At 43.0% G+C, this 19,379-nt stretch overlaps 1 protein-coding gene across 5 annotated transcripts in view; it reads left to right on the forward strand.

The window, feature by feature from the left end:
• Positions 1-17,505, forward strand: part of ARIH2 (ariadne RBR E3 ubiquitin protein ligase 2) — a 51,314-nt gene extending 33,809 nt beyond the window's left edge. For 2 of the 5 annotated variants that reach the window (XM_056129126.1, XM_056129130.1), the window contains 13 exons: positions 211-278; positions 3,507-3,570; positions 4,967-5,117; positions 5,842-5,963; positions 6,534-6,643; positions 8,908-9,025; positions 9,998-10,048; positions 10,138-10,159; positions 12,467-12,618; positions 14,217-14,360; positions 15,685-15,753; positions 16,759-16,842; positions 17,023-17,505. In XM_056129126.1, the coding sequence (XP_055985101.1) occupies positions 211-278; positions 3,507-3,570; positions 4,967-5,117; positions 5,842-5,963; positions 6,534-6,643; positions 8,908-9,025; positions 9,998-10,048; positions 10,138-10,159; positions 12,467-12,618; positions 14,217-14,360; positions 15,685-15,753; positions 16,759-16,842; positions 17,023-17,094 (1,227 nt within the window). In that variant the 3' untranslated portion in view covers positions 17,095-17,505. Of the gene's footprint in view, positions 1-210; positions 279-3,506; positions 3,571-4,966; positions 5,118-5,841; positions 5,964-6,533; positions 6,644-8,907; positions 9,026-9,997; positions 10,049-10,137; positions 10,160-12,466; positions 12,619-14,216; positions 14,361-15,684; positions 15,754-16,702; positions 16,843-17,022 lie in introns of all 5 variants that reach the window. The other 3 variants (XM_056129127.1, XM_056129129.1, XM_056129128.1) reach the window with 3 other exon arrangements.
• Positions 17,506-19,379: the final 1,874 nt, after the last annotated feature.

Raw genomic sequence — 19,379 nt, forward strand, 5'->3', positions numbered from 1 at the left:
AGTATTGTAAATCCTGGTGCCTACATAAATTTTTTTTAAATGTCTGATTAAACAAATATTGAACAGCTAATAAAAAGCTTACAGCAGTGAATGAAGAGGAAGAATTTTGAAATCAAGTCTGGGCCTGCTGGGAATGTATACATTTCTTAAAATGTGGCATGAGCTGAAATAAACTATAGTTACAGTTTTTTTTTTCTTTCTTTGTTCTAGGTATCTCATTCAGTTGCAAAACTTATATTAGTTAACTTCCACTGGCAAGTTGCAGAGATTTTGGACAGGTAAGGTATTTGGGGGAGAAGAGATGTTATTATCTAATGAGTGGTGGTTATAATTTACATTTTAGAATATATCCTTATTATTATATACATTACATGTGGGGGTGGGATATTGGGCCACACCCACTGGTGCTCAGGACTTAGCCAGTAAGTGGAAGGCAAGCACACTACCTGATTTACATAGGTCCAGCCCCTGGAGTTCAATAATTTTTTTATTTGTGTGGAGCTGCAGCCAGTAGTTCTCAGGGCTTACGCTTGTCTTTCTACTTGGGACCATAAACAGTTCCAGGGATCTAAATGTGATCAAGCACATGCAGGGGCAAGCCCCTGAACCCTGTACTATGACTTTGAGTTGAAGTTCCACTCTGCAGTAGATTTAGTACTACCCAAAACTCTGAAACTGTGTGAGTTCCAATAATGTGGCATCTCTATGGGAAATGTACACTGGTGAAGGGATGGCTGTTGGAACATTAAATAAACTGAAACGCAATCATGAGCAGCCTTGTAACTGTGTATCTCACTGTGATCCAATTAAAAAAAATAATAATGTGGCATCTCTCAGATATAAACTCCTAAAAGAGAAGATTTAGATGGGGTTAATGATAGCGAGGATACTCTTTTAAGAACTAGAAATAAAAATAATTGGAGTGAGCAATTCTGACTAGTGTAAGGAAGGAAATTACATGTATGATACATATTCTCTGCTTGGAATTCTTGTTAATGGTTCTTCTTTTTGGGGGGTTTTTGGGTCACAGCCAGCTAGGTGCTCAGAAACTCTTGGTTTTGTGCTTAAGAGTGACCCCTCTGGAGGCCTGAGCCTACAGCGGGTAGGGCACCTGCCTTGCATGCATCCAACGTGGATTTGATCCTGGCACCCTATGTGGTTCCCCCAAGCCTACCAGGAGTGATCCCTGAGTGCACAGCCAGCAGTCAGCCCTGCACACTGCCAAATGTGGTTTTCCTCTCCCCTTCACCCCACCTCCAAAAGATTAACCCCTGGCAGCGCACAAGGGTTTTTAAGCAGTGCTGGGATTGAACTAGGTCGTCTTCTTGCAAGGAAATTTCCTTAACCCCTATACTATCTCCCCAGCCCCTGGATGTACTTTTATTGCCACATAGTAAGTTTTTTTTATCTCTAAATTTAGTTATGCCAGGGGTCAGAGATAGTATAGTGGGTAAGGCTCTTGCCTTGCATGCAGCCACCATGTTGGATCCCAAGGACCATGTATGGTTCCCCAAGACTGTCAGGAGTGATCCCTATGTACAGAGCCAGGAGTAAGCCCTGAGCACCACCAGGTATGTGCCCCTCCCCACACTTCGCCCCCCTCGCCCCCAAATAGTTAATATCGTACTACTTTGCAAGAAAGGATTAGATTTTTATTGAGAATTTTTTTTTCTTTTTGTTTTTGACCCATACCTGACAGTACTTAGGGATCTCTCCAAGAAGGGCTGGGGCACCATATGGGGTGCCGGGGATCAAACTCAGATCAGCCACGTGCAAGGCAAGTACTTACCCATTGTACTATTGCTCTGGCCTGAGATAGTTCCTTTTAAATTAAATTAAATTTATTTATTTTGGGTTCTGGGACACACCTAGCAGTATTCAGGGCTTACTCCTGGCTCTGCACTCAGGTATTACTCCTAGTGGGTTTGGGGGACCATACAAGGTGCTAAGGATTGAACCTGGATTGGCTCTGTGCAAGGTAAATAAACCACTTGTTATACTATCTTTCCAGCCCCAAGTTGGTAAGGAGTAATTGACACCTGGGGCCAGAGAGCTAATATAGTGCCTTGAATGCAGCAGTCTTGAGTTTGATCCCTGGCACCCCATAGGGTTCCCTGAGCTAAGAGCCAGGAATAAGTCCTGAGCACTGTGGGGTATAGATCACCCACCCCCAACAACAAAAAAAATAGTAAACACCTAACCTTTAAGCTTCTGGAAACCCCTCTGAGGATACCTTAAATTTGGTATTATACATTCTTTAGTTATGCGTTTAGATTTGTGTATTTTTAGAACATAATAGGCATGAAATCGTGCTGTATGTTCTCCTGAAATTTATTTAGGTTGCTGTGGATGGAAATGAGGGTCTTGTACATGTGAATCATGTAGCTCGACCATTGACCTCTATTTCCAACCCCTGTTTCACCCTTTTTTTTTTTGAAGTAAATAGATTTTATTTAGAGGATTTTTAGGTATGGAGGGAGAGAGAGTGAGAGAGAGTAACGTACTCAAGAGAGAACATGGGCTTCTCCAAGGGCGGAGAGAGCCCCTACACACATCTTAGCATTAGACACAAAAGCATGAAAGTACACATCTCTAGAGGGGAGATGCGGGCGACACATGTGCTCGGGCACCACATGTGTTCGGCCACGTGGGCGCAAGCAGCACATGGGCTCGGGTAGCATATGCGCCTTCACCTTATTTTTTTTAAACGTCATCTTTTTAAGTTACAAGCTCACATTTTGTGACATCATAACCGTTCTTTTTGGCAAAACTGATTTGTAAATTTTTTTGTTGTTGTTGTTTTGCTATTACATTTCTGAGAAACTCTTTACATGATTCTAGAATCATTTGATATTTTTAGGGTTCAGTAGTTGCTGCGTTGAAAGGTCAATGTTTTTTAATTTTACTGAATAATGCCGAAAATTGTACCAAAGTGATTGTTTAACATATGCCTGCCCACCAGTAATGAGTAAGTGTTCCTATTACTCTTAGTTTTAAAGTATTGTGCTGGTAGGTATAAATGGTATCTAATAGCTTTTAATTCCAGTTTCCCACATTATCAAGGATGCCAAACATCTTTTCATGTTTTGTTTTAGTGTGGGGATTTGAGCCCAGGTCCTCACAACATCTTTAATATTTAAAGGCCATTTGTGTTTCTTCTGAAAAATTTTTTTAAATTTTATTTATTTATTGAGGGAAGGCTCCCAAACTGTTCAGGAGGCTCGGGGGCCACTCTTGGTAGTTTACCCAACTCTGTGGACAAATGATTCAATACTTTGTCAGCAATGAAGTACTGCTCCCACCCAATACTGCTTAGGGGCACCCTGGACCTTGATAGCTATACCCATCAGTACCTGAGTTGGGGGACAACTAGTGTTGTAGTAGTAGAGACCAAACTTGGGGCCTTGTTCATTAGATTTCTAATGCTGGTTTTGTTTGAAGGTAAAAAAAAAAATTTCTTCTTTATCAGTTTCTAATTTTCTTTATTTCTGCTTTTTGTTTTATAGATACAAGTCTAATTCTGCTCAACTGCTTGTTGAAGCTCGAGTTCAACCTAATCCATTGAAACATGTGAGTGTCTCCTAATTTTCTCTTCTGTTTTGTTTTGTTTTGTTTTTGGACCACACCTACCATGCTCAGGTCTTGCTCCTGACTCTACACTCATAGATCTCTCATGGCAGGCTCAGGGGACCATATGGAGTGCTGGGTTGACTGAGTGCAAGTCAGACTCCCTATGTGCTGTACTATTGCTCTGGCACAATTCTTCTACTTTTCTTTATGCACGCGTTGATTGCTCTAAGTTGCTGTGTTTATCTAGAACCATATTATTGCATAGTTCAGCATACTTAAAATATTGTTCTATATCTGTCTAAATCTACCATTTCCTTTATAGTTTGAAAATTAGTAGATGGATAAATTATTGCTTGCCCAGTAGCCCATTTAGCTTTAGTCATAAACATCACGTATTCCATTCCTGTTGCATTCCCTAACTCACGCTGTGCTTTTTTGACATTTGTGTCTACAGTCACCTGCAGTTTAAAAGACCCAAGTTTAAGATTTAAAGATGTAGCTCAGGTGCCGAAACAGTAGTACATCAACCACCTGGTTGGGCATTTGCCTTGCACTGTCCCACCTGGGTTTGACCCCGACATCCCATATGGCCCCTAAGTGCAGGGCCAGGAATAACCCCTGAGCATTGCCAGGTGTGACCCAAAAAAATAAATTAAAAAATAAAGACGTAGCTTGGTGGTAGAGATACATACCTCTCCTGTATGAGGTTCTGGGTTCCATTTGTGGAACTGAAGATGCAAATCTAATCCAGCTATCTCTTAGAAATCTTTGTTACAAAGTCTGTCTCTTATGAGTACTTCTCTTCTATTGTAACTACAGGAGTAGTTACAACGTTAAAACTTTTTTTTTTTGCTTTTTGCTTTTTGCTTTTTGCATTTTGGATCAAACTTGGTGATGCACAGGGGTTACTCCCAGCTCTGCATTCAGGAATTACTCCTGGCGGTGCTCAGGGGACCATATGGGATGCTGGGAATCGAACCCAGGTCAGCCGTGTGCAAAGAAAACGCCCTACCCACTGTGCTAGTGCTCCAGCCTCCGCTGTTAAAAGTTTTCTTTTCTTTCTTTTTTTTTTTTTTTTTTAAGTAGGGACAAAGTAGTGCTTGTGGGCTGCCTACTTGTAGTGCAGTGCTCTGGGACCATGCTGTGCCAGGAATGAAGCTGGAGTTTCCTCAACAAAGCAGACTGTTTGCTCCAGCTCTTGAGCCATCTCTCTAGATCTTATCTTTAAATATTTACGTTTATATTATAGTAATTTTGGGGTAGATTTGGGGGCCACACCTGACTACTTAGTACTTCCCCTTGGGAATTTCACAATTCACACATTGCAGTTGAATGACACTTTAAGGGTTAAGATCCCTGCCTGTGGTTCATGCTTTGTCTCTCTCTCTCCCCTTAGGTTACCACAGCCCATCCCCCTCACCATTGTGCAGTGTGTATGCAGTTTGTGCGGAAGGAAAACCTACTCTCTTTGGCGTGTCAGCATCAGTTTTGCCGCAGCTGCTGGGAGCAGCACTGCTCTGTGCTTGTGAAGGATGGTGTAGGTGTGGGTAAGTCTGCCATAGAACTTGGAAAAGATTGACCTGGAGTATTATCTCTGCCTCGTCCGTTCAGATACTTAGATCAACGAAATTTTTCTTTTAGCCTTCTAGAGGTTTTTGTTTTCAAAACCGTTGGGGGATTTTGTTTGGTTTTAGAGGGTAGGTGCACACTCCGAAGTGCTTAGGGCTTATACCTGACACTGCTCAGGTATCACTCCTGGCAGTCATGGGAACCATATGGGACGCTGAGGATTGAACACCGGGTTGGCCTTGTCACACAAGAAACCTGCCCTTTGTAGTATCTCTTCAGCTTCAAGAAAAATCAGTCTGAGTAATGACAGTTTTCCCTTAGTTCTCAACTAAATGGGAAAATTTAAGTCTATTGTTTGGGCATATATGTAAATAACAGTATCAGTGTGCGGGGGTGTGGGAGCAACACCTGGCTGTATGTGGTCTGGTAATTAAACCAGGGTTGGCTGTGTGCAAAGCAGGCAGGCACCTTAACTCCTGTACTGCGTCTCCAGTCCTGATTTGGTTTTTTACTATTGCTATATTTGGTATGTATGCAATTTGGGATAATATGCTAGTCTATAACTACAGGTATATTGGCTTATTCATTTGAATAAATTCTGTTGCTTCAGGGGGTTCCTGTGTGGAGTCTAAATTATTTGGATAAACTAAGTGGGCAAATATAGTTGTATCAGTTGTCCAACAGGTTGTTGTTGTTCAACAGGAGTCTCTTGTATGGCTCAAGACTGTCTACTGCGAACACCAGAGGACTTTGTTTTTCCATTGCTGCCCAATGAAGAATTAAGAGACAAATACAGGCGCTACCTCTTCAGGGACTATGTGGAGGTATGACCGGCTTTTATTGTTGTAACCTCTGTTTACTTACTTCCCACGGGTACTTTATAGACTAGGCTTTCTTAAAGCGCTGTCGTTTGAATAAAGACAAATGGGTTTACTAGAACTGCTGATCCCACATGGCATAATTTTAATTTTTTTCTTTATGTCCAGAGTTATGACTTGCTCAATATTGTATGAATAAAATACTTGTTTCTTATTCTCTTTTCTCCTTTTGAAAGATTCCTGAGGATCACTGAGCCTCTCAGAGTCTTATGTATAGCTTATTGGACTGTGTTTCCCTCCAGTCCTGATACCTATGCACCTTTCATCTCACAGATATGTATTCAGTTTTGTGATCTTACCTTACATCATCCTAGTAACTAGATGTCCTCTTTAGTATCTGGGCAATGTCTTCTGGTCTTTAGCACATTCATCCTGAATTTTTATAGATCCTTGATAAAAGGCATTCATTAGCTTGAAGAACAGAAGGCAGTTTGAGAGTATAGGGAGATCTAACCTGAAGGCAGCAACTAAAAGACTAAAAGGTCTCCTGATGGTTTCTTCTTGGTGTATTCACAGAGTCATTATCAGCTCCAGCTGTGCCCTGGTGCAGACTGCCCCATGGTTATCCGAGTACAGGAGCCCAAAGCTCGCCGTGTACAGTGCAATCGGTGCAACGAGGTCTTCTGGTAAGAATGAGTGTAGGTGCTGGCAAACCCTGGGTTTATGCCTTATTTCCTCCAAATTTCTACTTATGTTGCTCTGTGTGAGGGGGACTTTGGGGGAGAGACAGTGTTTTTGAGCTAGAAGTGTATTTCCACTCTGAGAGAGCAGGAGTTGGTACCTGGTTGTTTTATAATCGTCTTAAAAACAAAGTGCACATATTTTTGGACAATGTGTTATGGTTTATGTTACTAAGATTTTTGAGTCAGAGATTGTATGTACCTGCACAGATAATTACAATATTACTTTTTGAAAACTATAACATTCACCATTTTACTCTTTAGCTTGATCTTTCTTGGCTTTTTTTTTTTTTTAAGTATAACTTGGGGCCAGAGAGAGAGCTCAACAGGCTAGAGCACATGCTTTGCTTGCAGGGGGCCTAGATTTAATCCCGGGCACTGCATGGTCCCCCAACCACCCACCAACAGGGGTTGACTCCTGAGCACGGAGTCGGGAGTATCTCCTGAACACCACTGGATATGCCCCCACCCCCAAAAAAGTAAAAGTTTAATTCACACATGTAGTTTACATCTACTTAGGGTTTACTACACTTAATCTATTCAATAAATAAGATAGGAATAGCTAAAATATACTAAAGGATTAGCAGAGGAATGACATTATTGGTCACTTTGTTTTCCTCATTGTAACACTTGTATAATCAGTATGGTACTGTTTTTACCCATATGTTACTCTCTAGATGAGGAGTCTGAGATACAAGGTAATGACAGAACCCATGGTATAGGTTCACATCTGTCCTCCACATCATGCTTCATTTGAAGATTTATGGTGGGACTTAAGAGAAACTACATGGAAAATGTGGTGTGTGTATACATGTGCCTGCTTTCCAAGACCTTGTTGGAAAGGTTAACCACTAATGTAGGGGCCAGAATGATAATACAGAGGGTAGGGCATTTGCCTTGCACATAGCCGATGCAGGCTCAGTTTATTAGTACCCCATATGGTTTCTCAAGTCCCACCAGGAGTGATCCCGAAGCTCAGAGCCAGGAGTAAAGTAAGCCCTGAGCACTGCCAGGTATGGCCCAAAACAAAGGATTAAAAAGAAAAAAGCAACAAAAACACTAATGACCTATGGACATGGTTCAAAAGGCTGGAGCTCATGCTTTGCATATTAGAGCCTCATGTTCTATCCTTTAGTTCCTCATCCCAAGCATGCAGAATAGTCCCTAAGCACTGCCAGGTGTGACACCTTCCAAACACAAACAAAACCACTAATTTAGTTGTCTTTTATGTTCTCTTTTATTAAATTATTTTCCCCTAGGGAATTTGTTAAGCTCTCCCCCAAGAGCCTTTTTTGTCTTCTTTTATTTTGGGACCACACCCAGCAGTGCTTGGAGATGCACCTCAGTATTGAGGGTCATTCTTGGATGTACTTTGGGGAACATGCAATGCTAGAGATTGTTCGCAGGCCTCCCACATGCAAAGTATACACTCAGCTTTTTGAGCCCTATGTCCTCAGTCCCTGAAAGCCTTCTCTCTCCACAAAATTGTGTTGTATTGGATTAAAAGATATGAAAACATGGGAACCTAGACCCTTGAGTATATGGAGTATTTTTCTTTTCTTCATTATCAAGAGTCATAAGATGTATCACACCCCTACATTTTGCAATCTCTGGCATGTGAGTATCCTATATTCATATCTGATAAACTTAGGTTCCTAGAAGTGAATCTTGGTTCTTCGCTTGTCTGAGCAGAGGTCACCTCAGAACCCTTTGAGAGTCTGAACTCTGAATTTAAAGTATTTTCAGGAAGAGTTACATAGATATACTATATATTTTATAGGTATATGGATTTATTTATTGATTTTGGTTTGGGGGCCACACCCACTGGTGCTCAGAATTTAATCCTAGCTCTGCACTAGCTCTCTACTGGTGGAACTCCCTGTTGTTGGGTGCATGCAAGGCCAAATACCTTATCTCTTTTACTATCATTCCAACCCACACAACACATATTTTAAAAAATATTTTTTTTATTTGGGTTTATTGAGAGTATGTTTTAGAAGGGCTTTGTTGAAGAAAAGTTTCTACTGTATTTCAGTATATAATTCTACAGAAGTAAAAGTCCCAGAGGCCTTGAAGATGCCCCCCCCCTTTTTTTTTACCTCTTTAGAAAGCTCTAGTTCAGGATCTGTTGGCTTAGAAGGAAAATAAAAAATAAGGAACTCTGATCTGGCTTGTGCTTCTTTTTAATATCTTGCTTTTCTGTTTTTAAGTTTCAAGTGTCGTCAGATGTATCATGCTCCCACAGACTGTGCCACAATCCGGAAATGGCTCACGAAGTGTGCAGATGACTCTGAAACAGCCAACTACATTAGTGCTCACACTAAAGACGTAAGGATTATATCTTATCTGACATGGATCTGCCCTTGTTAGTGCTATAGAGCCTTTCCACCTGGATATAAACCATTTGAACCCTTGCTGGAGACTGCAGACCCTTGCCCTGACTTGATGGGGTTTACAATGATTTATCACAGTATGCATTGGGTGCATTTGTTTTAATACAACAACAAACAAACACTCTCCTCCTGTTTTTCATGTTGAAATACCTAGAAAAGTTTACTGACCCACTGGAGAACTAATTTGGAGAAAACTAGGTCTTACTGAAAGTCTTCCAGGCTTTTAAGAGTCTGGGAGATAGGTGGTTGATAGCCATGCATAAATAGCAAGCTATAAAGCAAGCCCAGGCCTGGCCAATGCTCGTTCTGAAACTTCCCATGGGAATGCTTGACCAGCAACCTCTTAAACCCTGAATGACTCAGCACTCAGTGCTGCACCTGTGCCAGCCACACACTGACGCACTCGGAAGCTCTGCTGTGATCATAGCAGTGGGAAAATAAGGCATCTGACTGGTTTCTAGGTTGTATTGCTGGCAGCTCTCAAATGAGAGCCAGTGAGCTTTCCCAATTATTTCCTTGCCCTCTTCTAGAAGCGGAGATCTAGGCATTCCAACCAGGACTTAATCCAATGTGGTAGCTCTTGCTGCTTTGACATTCTTTCCAAGGAGTCATGCTTTCTGCTGACTCAGCTTGTGCTTAATCTGCGTGACGACCTGGCAAAGACAGATGGTAGAAGACTTAGTGGGTTCCCCTACTGCCTGGAATGTTTCAGAGCCAAACATGCTGACCTCATTTCCTTGAATTGCTATTCCAGCCTCAGCGACCTGCCACATTTAAGTGAGATGGCTCCTTCCCAGAAGTGCTCACACAATGAGCTTCTGGGCACGGGTGCCAGGAGCTTTGTGTAATTTGTCTTAGAACCGGCCTGGTGGTGTGTGAGCCTAATGGCGCCCTTCTGTCTCCTCAGTGTCCCAAGTGCAACATCTGCATTGAGAAGAACGGAGGCTGCAATCATATGGTGAGCAGAAGCTGTACCCTTTGCATGTGTGACATGGAGCCTTTGGTCAGCGTGCCCTTAACATGTTCTCTTCTGTTTCCCTCTGACAGCAATGCTCCAAGTGTAAACACGGTGAGTCCCAGGCTCGGTGCACAGGACCCAGTGGCACAGTGTATTTCTTGTGCTTGGGTCTCCATTGCTTGTTTAGTCAGAACTTCTGTAGTTTAGTGCCAGAACACAGAACAAAGTTACATATTGTGGCAGCATAAAGCAGCTCTGGATTAGTTATTTAGTTTTTGTGTTTGTGCTCAGGGCTTACTCCAGACTTTGTGCTTAGGGATCACTCTTGGTGGACTTGGGGAGACCATCAGGGGTGCCGGGAATAGAACCCATTTAGCCTCATGCCCTGCCCATTGTATTATCTCTCTTACCCAGTTCTTTCTTGCTTTTTAAATTTCTCTTGTACTTTGATTGCTATGTTTGAGATTACTGTTAGATTTTTATAAACACATGTCAGTAATCCAAAAATTTAGACTCTTAATTTTGCCAAGGTGGGTTAGTAGCATGGGGCTTATTTGTGCTACCTCTGGATAGCTTTGTTTGGAGTAAATAGTACATAATTTTCCTGAAGTGGTCTTTGTGGTGCTGTTATTTAGTGGAATTTAGTGTAATTATTTTATACAATAATTACATAAACCCTGTTGGCTTTTTCTGCTGGCCAAATGAAGTGAAGAAAAAAAATTATTTTAAGTATAAAGTGCCCAAAGGCTTTCCCATGTAGCTAGTTAATTACTGACCAGGTGGCCCCAAGAGTTTCTCTTTGTAAGAATCCAGCTAATGCTGTACTTATGTTTTTCCAGGAACTCACTCTAATGGACATGAAGGGTCTCAGGAGGGAAGTGATTCGGAAGTGTAAAGATAGGCCAAGAGTAGTAGCTTATCTCCTCGGGTATTTTGTGTGTGTGTGTTAGTTTGAGAGGAATGCGTATTATCCCTTTACAAAAGAGTATTGGATTGTTTAAAGATGACTAAAATAGAAATGATTGAAATTAAATTTCTAGTTTACTTCTCCTTTTCCTTGCACTGATATATATATATATTTATTTATAATTTAACTATCAATGTAGAAAAACCTAAGCAATGTATCATTTATTTATAATTGTCTCAAGTACAGCCCAGTTGTTGAAGGAGAGTATTGCCACTAATAATTGAAGGTTCCTGGGGCTGGAGCGATAGCGCAGTGGATAGGGCGTTTGCCTTGCATGCAGCCGACTCGGGTTCGACTCCCAGCATCCCATACGGTCCCCTGAGCACTGCCAGGAGCGATTCCTGAGTGAAGAGCCAGGAGTAACCCCTGACCATCACCGGGTGTGACCGAAAAAAAAATAATAATAATTGAAGGTTCCTAAAGAGAAGTGACAATCTCTGGGTCTTTGATTTTTAGCTTTAATGCCCTTAAATTTTATAAGAATTCCTTTTGGGAGGCAGTGAGATGATCTGTAAGAATTCTGGGAAGCTGTTTATTACTGCCAGGTTCTCTGGCAAAACCTGGCAGTGACAGAATATAGATGAAGTAGAAGAGGGACCTTGATCAAGTGGTCTCTCTTCATTAGACCACAGTCAGTTATTTGGTGGTGGAGCATCCACAGAGGATCTTAATATTTCTTCTTCACTTCTTCATCGTGGAAATAGAGTCAGAGCTCTTGAGTATGAACTTTCTAATCTGAGCATAAAGCTGTAAGTTTTATAGAAATGTTCTCTTCAAGAAACAAAAAGGGAAGGAGTGGGGAGCCTTTCTTCCCACATTAATGTACTGTATCTTAGTATAGTCACCATTAGGGTAGTGAGAGGTGAGCAGAGCGCAGAAGTATGTTTTGAGTGACCAGTGAGCCTCAGCAGCATCAGCTTCTGTTCTCTCAGCAGCATTGACAACAGACCAGTAGTCTTTGTACAGTTAGCATCTGCTCCTGTAATATTAAAAAAGCTTAGAGATATACCAGGAAGGTAGCTCAGAGGGCTATTGCCTTGCATGTAGGAGGCCTGAGTTCAGTTTCTAGCATCTTACTGTCCCCTGAGCACCACTGGGTGTGACCCCAAAACAAAACAAAAAAAGAGTTATCTGTTCTTGGAATTGAGAATACCTGTAAATTGAGAATGAACATTGGATTGGAAAGGACAGACTTTAGCTACAGTGGAATGTGACCTGGAGGGGGGGTTTCTTCTCTTTGGAAAGGGAAAGTCTCTGTTTCTTTCCAGGAAATCTCTTTCCAAAGTCTCTTTCCCTCTTGGAAAGAGACTTCTGGGGGGATGGGACGGGATGGGGGTATTCTGGTTAGATGACCTTCTTGGAACAGGATCTGTCAGCTGCTTTGTCTAAGCCTATGAAAGAAGATGGGTTTTGTGCATATAAAGGACCTTTATTTTTTCTCTTTTGTGCAGACTTCTGCTGGATGTGTCTAGGAGATTGGAAGACCCATGGCAGTGAATACTATGAATGCAGTCGGTACAAGGAGAATCCTGACATTGTCAACCAGAGCCAGCAAGCCCAAGCCCGGGAAGCCCTCAAGAAGTACTTGTTCTACTTTGAGAGGGTAGGCGGCCTGTCCTCCTGCAGCCGCACTTTGGAGCAGGCAGCGTGCTTCTGCTTGCCCTATTTGAATCGTGATCTGAAGGATAGCCAAGATCCATCATGTCGTCTTTTTCTTCCCACTGTATATACAATAGCAGTTCCCATATTTCTATTGCTCTATTGCTCCGTTTTTGTGTTTTGTTTTTTTTCTTTTTTGAGGGTATTTGCCTTGCATGCAGCCGACCTGGGTTCAATTCCTCTGCCCCTTTCAGAGAGCCTGGCAAGCTACCAAGAGTATCCCGCCCACACGGCAGAGCCTGGCAAGCTACCTGTGGCGTATTCAATATGCCAACAACAGTAACAACAAATCTCACAATGGAGACGTTACTGGTGCCCACTCGAGCAAATCGATGAACAACGGGACAACAGTGCTATTTTGAGGGGGGTGTGGAGGGGCAGGACTGTTGCGGCCACATCTGCAAGGAGTCAGATAGATCTGACTCCTGGCTCTGTGCTCAGGGATCACTCCTGGTGGGACTTGGCATACCATATGTGGGGTTAGGGTTTGGACTTATGTCCGCCATGTACATGGCAAGTATTATCCCATCAGCTTCTCCTATTGCCAGTTAATGGAACAGGCTGTAGCTTCACATATTTTGTTTGCTACAGCTTATTTTTGGGAGTGCGGGCTCATGGAGGGGGTCTCCCAAGCAGTACTTAAGGGAGCTCAGTCAGCCACTTCCAGTGATATTCTTTCAACTGAACTTGTGGTCCAATGGCAGGGCCTAAGGGTGCAGTGCTGCATGGGCCCTGTGGTACTGGGTTGGGTGTGTGCCTAACATCTGTACAAAATCCTCTGCAACTGCAGTGTATTTAAATAGGGGCACACCTGGGGTAGTTCTCAGGGGCTGTGTACCCTGTAATGCTTTACTACTCAAAGGGTCTTGCAATGCTGAGAACTAAATTCAAGGTCTTAACACATATCAGATATGTGCTAGTGTGTTCACATGAGCACATTAGATCACCTAATTATGCAGTTCTCTTTTTGTTGTTGTTTGGCTTTTTTGGGGTGGGCAGTTCCATACCTGGCAGTACTCAGGGGTTACTCCTGGCTCTACAGTCAGGAATTAATCCTGGCGGTGCTCCGGGGACCATATGCAATGCCAGAGATTGAACCAGGTAGTTCTGTGCAAGACAGGTGTCCTATCCACTATTCTCTCATTCCGGCTCCCTAACAATGCATTTCTCAGAGCACAGCTAATGTCAGATTTAGGGGGTGTTTAAAAGAGGGAGAACTTTTAAAAGCACAAAAAACATGGCACATATTCTAAGAACTAGGTACCTAAGAAGGTACCTAGCTTTATTTAATTCTCAGGGCTGGAGTCCTGTTGCTTTTTAGAAGTAGAGACATCTGACTTGTACTATTTCAGACAGGAACAGTAGAATGCACTGAAGTTCCCTTCTTGCATTTATCAGGATACACTGTCCCCATTAGGAGAGTTGTTGCCATGTTCTTCCGGCTAAGGTGTCTATTCTGAAGTCCTGTGTAGACCTCTCCATCTTTGTACCTCTGTATCTCTGTATCAGGACTTCAGCTATCTCCATTTCTCTGCCCTACAGTGGGAAAACCACAACAAGAGCTTGCAGCTAGAGGCCCAGACATACCAGCGGATTCATGAGAAGATTCAGGAGAGGGTCATGAATAATCTGGGGACATGGATCGACTGGCAGTATCTACAGAATGCTGCTAAACTTTTGGCCAAGGTTGGTACCACCTTACTAATTCCCAGACTAGTGCCTGGCCCTCTCAGGCCTAAGTCAGGGAGGCTTTATAAAGGACCCAGTGAGATTTGAATACTTACGCCTTAGAGTTCACATCTATAAAGAGTACTTCATCACCTTTACTACTTGGAAGACACTGTTGGGGAAAGTAGAGTCTGTTTCTTATTTTTTCTTATTATATTCATACATTATTCAAAAGAAAATAAGAGGTTATTTTGATCAAGTATGGAGATCGATATGTAGATTCTGATTTCTGACCCAAGGAGAAAGAACCTTTGATACAGAGACTTATAGAGATAGTACAGGGGCTAAGGTGCTTGCATTGTACACGGCAGGCCCTAGTTCAATCTCTAGCACTGTATATGGTCCTGAGCCCTGCCAGGAATAAGTCCTGAACATTTCCAGGTTTGACTCAGTCCCCCTCGCTATGAAAAATTATTTTTTAATAAAAAAGGAATTAAAGGGTACAGTGAGATAGTGTAGTGGTTAAGGCACTTTGCATTTTATCCGAGTTCAATCTCTGGATCTTCTTAAGATGCTTGCCTTGCACGTGGCCAACACCTGTTCAGTTCCTGGTACCATATGCATGCTCCCCACCTCCAGCACCGATGGGTGTGATCCCATTTCCCCAGCAGGCCCACCCAACCCACCCCTGGCAAAAAAAAAAAAGCCATTGAGGGAGCTGTCAGAAATAAGACCGTTGGGTCAGACACAGAGATAGAATAGTAAAGAAGGGTGTTGTTTTGAGTGCATCTGACCCAGGTTCCATCCCTGGTGTCCCATATGGTTTTCCAAGCCTTGCCATGTGTGGCCCAAAAACAAAACAAATACCAAAAATAAGTCCGTTTGAAAAAGGAATCATGAGGGGCTGGAGAGATAGTAGAGTTGATAAGACTCTGGAAGTGCATGATAAGCACTGAGAGATAGAACAGGAGATCAGGCACTTGCCTCATATATGGCTATGACAGTTGAGATCCTGGTTTAAATCCCTGGTACTGTATATGGTCCCTGAGCATCCTAGAGCCAGGAGTGGCCTTTGAGCACCATCAGGATTGGTCTAACTCCTTGTCTCTTTCCCCCCTCTCCCCACCCCCATCTTCCCCCTGGGAGAGGGGTTGGGGTGAGGAGGAGAAGCTGCATGAGGACTTGGGGGTATATGGCTTAGCAGTACGGCACTGGCCTGTGTAATGCCCTGGCTTTGATTCCTCTCCAGCACCATTAAAAACTAAAAAAAAAACCACTGAAACTTACAGAGATGCATCGAGATTACAATACACACAGTTGCTTTCTCTCCCTCCTTTTATAGTGTCGATATACCCTGCAATACACCTACCCATATGCATACTACATGGAGTCTGGACCCAGGAAGAAGCTGGTAAGGCAAAGCAGTCTTCTACTCTGCCCTCTCAAGCTTCAGAGATGCCCTTATCATTACTTTTACAATAGAGCAGGGGCCAACTGTGGTTGTTGGAAAGGCAAAAACTAAAATCAATTTAAGTGTAGCATATTATTTCTACTCTAGTTATCTCCATGATAGGGGATTCCTGTAGGTGTTTTGTAATAGTAAACCTTGAGTGGAACACAAATATATGACAGTTGACCGAAAAGGAATCTGGCCACTAGGGTGGCCAGTGCTTGTGTTTTAAGAGGAAATCCAGGGCCCACAGAAATAGTACAGTGAGTTGGTAGCTTGCCTTGCATGTAGCCGACCTGGGTTCAATTCCCAGTATCCCATATGGTCCCATGAGCACCACCGGGACTAATTTCTGAGTGTAGAACCAGGAGTAACCCCTGTGCATCGATGGGAGTGGCCCCAAAACCAAAATTTAAAAAATAAAAAAAGGAGGAAATACAGCATGTGTTCCTTAAATTATATGTAGTTGACTTAAAAGTTTAATGTTGCAGCTGTTACTATTTTCCAGGCTAATAAAAATAATTTTTTAATGATTGCGTAATAGTTTTTTACTATTATAGAATGTTTTTGAACATCCTTGTGCATAAACCTTTAGGTATCTAATTATGAAGTCAAATTTTGATTTGCAGAAGGGCTGACTGATCAGTTCTGAACACTTGAAGTGTTTATGAATATCCTTTTTGACCTATTTTTTGCAGCATCTATTTCCCTGTATGTTGGGGGCATTCTCTTCAGTGGCTTAAATTCTTCTCCTTTCTTTGGAGGTGGGTGTGAATGTGGCCTTGTCTTGAATGTGAATGTGACTACTTTCCAAGTAGACTTTGATTAGATTCTGACTCTGGGTACAGGAACTAGCACTGTCTGGAGCTCATGCGAGCCTGAGGTGCTGCGTCTGCCCCTCCGTCTGCAGGCCCTGCCCCGGCTACAGTCCCCTCTCCTTTTGACACTCCTGCTCTACCCATACAGTTTGAATACCAGCAGGCTCAGCTGGAGGCTGAGATTGAAAACCTGTCATGGAAAGTGGAGCGTGCAGACAGCTATGACAGAGGGGTAAGTGCCTGCTGCCTTTTTAAAAGCTGATGCAGGTGAGGGGGAACTGGAGTGGTTGGGCAGGGTTGTTGGCATGCAAACTGAAAGGGTGGGAACGGACAGTTTTCGATGTGGGTGTGGCTTTAACTGTTTCTGTATTAAAACAGGCCATGTAAGCACCCATTTGCTTCCTTGGTGTAGGACTTAGAGAACCAGATGCACATAGCAGAGCAGCGGAGGAGAACCCTGCTGAAGGATTTCCATGACACCTAGATTGGGACGTGGACATGCTGGAACGAGGAAGATGTGGCTGCAAAGTCTCCCGGCTGCCATACTGCATGCTGCAGGCTCTGCCTTTCACGACCCGGGCAACAGCCAGGGCCCCACTCCTGAGAGACACTGGCCGCACACCTCTTAGTCAGTTTCTGTTTTCTTCTCATCTTTCACTTTTTGTTTATACCAGGGTGGAGACTATGTTGAATTGGTCTCTTTTCAGGAGTTTTAATTCCCCCTGGATGGTTATTGGGAGGGAGGGAAAGTTTTTCTGAATGACTATTAATAGTATTAGATCATTACAACTTAATGTAATTTTTAAAGGTTGTTCAATTATACAAAAAGGGGGCAATCAAACCATAGAATTACATAGAACCCTTTTCAAAAATAAATTGGCGTTGGAGTGTTTTACCCTCTAGCTATTTCACTTAGAATGTAACGTATGCTGTCCACCCACCCTGCCCCAGAATGTCTACTATAAGAAGGCTGCAGGGTGGTCTCTGGTTTCCAGATTCTTGTGTGTTGGGCCACGGCTGGAGTTCCTAAAAGGAAGAACGTGGGTGGAAGATGGTGGGAGGTTGAGCTGGCCTGTGGAACAGTTGTGGCACACAGGGAATTCCATCATGCCTTCAGACTGTCCTTGTAGATCCTTTTGTGGTCTGCTGTATCTTGGCAGTGAAGACACCATACAGAACAGGGTCGTTCCACAACATATCATCATCTCTGATGGTGCTGCTTGTCTGCGGGCACATCTTTATTCTTAAAAGTGAAGTTTACCTGGGTCTGGCGGCTGAGACCAAAACCCACAGCAGAACAGAAGCAGGCTCTTGAGCCTCCAGGCCAGGGAACATGAGTTTCAGGACAGTGTATCCTTTCAGTTCCTGAAAATAAGAGATCCACTTTTAAAGGGAATTCTTCCCGCCCAATACGTTTGTTTTATCTTGGTCCTTTCTTTTGTGCCAGTGTTCTTGTGGTATAACTGACCAGGTTTACATGTGGCCATAGCTTACACTGTTGCTACACTCTCCTCCAATGAACTTCAGGGTCAGAGTTCAACATAGTCCTCCTGAGGGTATAGGTGTTCCTGATTCGGGGGCCAGGTTTGCACAAGTTGTTTTCATTTTTCCTGGAGTACGTCCAGCAGCTGCTTTGGGTGTTGGATCTTCTCCATCTCCTCATTGCAGCTGTTGGAGTGTACCACCTCTAGGGCCTGGGAGTATGAATCCAGGCTGTTGCATGGCTTGTTGTCCCAACTTGTATGCTGGAGGGACTGGCCAGGGAAGAGGACCAGTTTTTGGACAGTTAAGTGCAAAGGAGCAAGTAGTTTTTATGCTTTCCTAGCTGACCTAAACCTGGTCCTATCAACTTTTGAAAACCTCTCTCTGACTCCTGGGGTTTTCTGTGACTTTGTTCAGTACCTCTCCACTCTTGAGTCTGGCAGAGCTATCTATACTTGACAGGGCTTCCTTGACCTTCTAGAAGAGTTGCTAGGGAGATCTATGAATATTGTGTTGGAAATTCTTTGATAGTCAAATATTTTTACCTCCAGTCTGCAGTTCCCCAGGTACATTGTAAGCTCTAAAGATCTAATCACTCTTGAAAAGAAAACAGCTCTGGTTGTTGGGGTTATGGAGCATATGACTGACTGCAGGCTTCCTTTCTCCCTATCAGGTTTTTGTCTCTTCCTGTTCTCTCCAACACGGGAAGGCCTGGGGGTGGAGTGGGAGGACAAGTTAGGAGTGTAACAAATGAATCCAGAAGTAGAAAGTGCAGAACTAATTGTGAATGAGAGTGCTTGCTGCAGGACCTATGGCTGGAGTGCAAATGCTTGTTAACAGATGAAACATCCTGGCATCTGGTGGACCTGTGTTCAGCCCTGCACCTTAATCACCCTGGGTATCTCTGGGCAATTTTTTGGGACTGTATAGCTACCACATAGTGCACTTGCATTCAGCCGTGGCCCCAACCACTGGAGCTGCAGGAGGTTCTGTGCTCGGACCACAGCCTGCAGCCTTGACCTGTGGAGAACTTCCTTTTGTGCCCCCAGTGGCTGTCCTTTGTTAACATCATCAGAATGATGGAAAAGTTCTGGTGGAATTTTTCTGCCCTACAAAGGATAGAAGATAAAGGCACAGTGTTTTCATGAATTTACCATATATCTTTGTTTTTCTTCAAAGAAAAGGTTAATTGAGGCAATGTCATCTGCTCAAAGTTGAGTGGTTTATTCAAAATAAACTGAAAATTTCTGATTATAAAAGTGTGTGTAGTTTTTCTTCAAAGGATCC

Source organism: Sorex fumeus, unplaced genomic scaffold (genome assembly GCF_029834395.1).
Source record: "Sorex fumeus unplaced genomic scaffold, SorFum_2.1 ptg000072l, whole genome shotgun sequence".
Lineage (NCBI taxonomy): Eukaryota > Metazoa > Chordata > Mammalia > Eulipotyphla > Soricidae > Sorex > Sorex fumeus.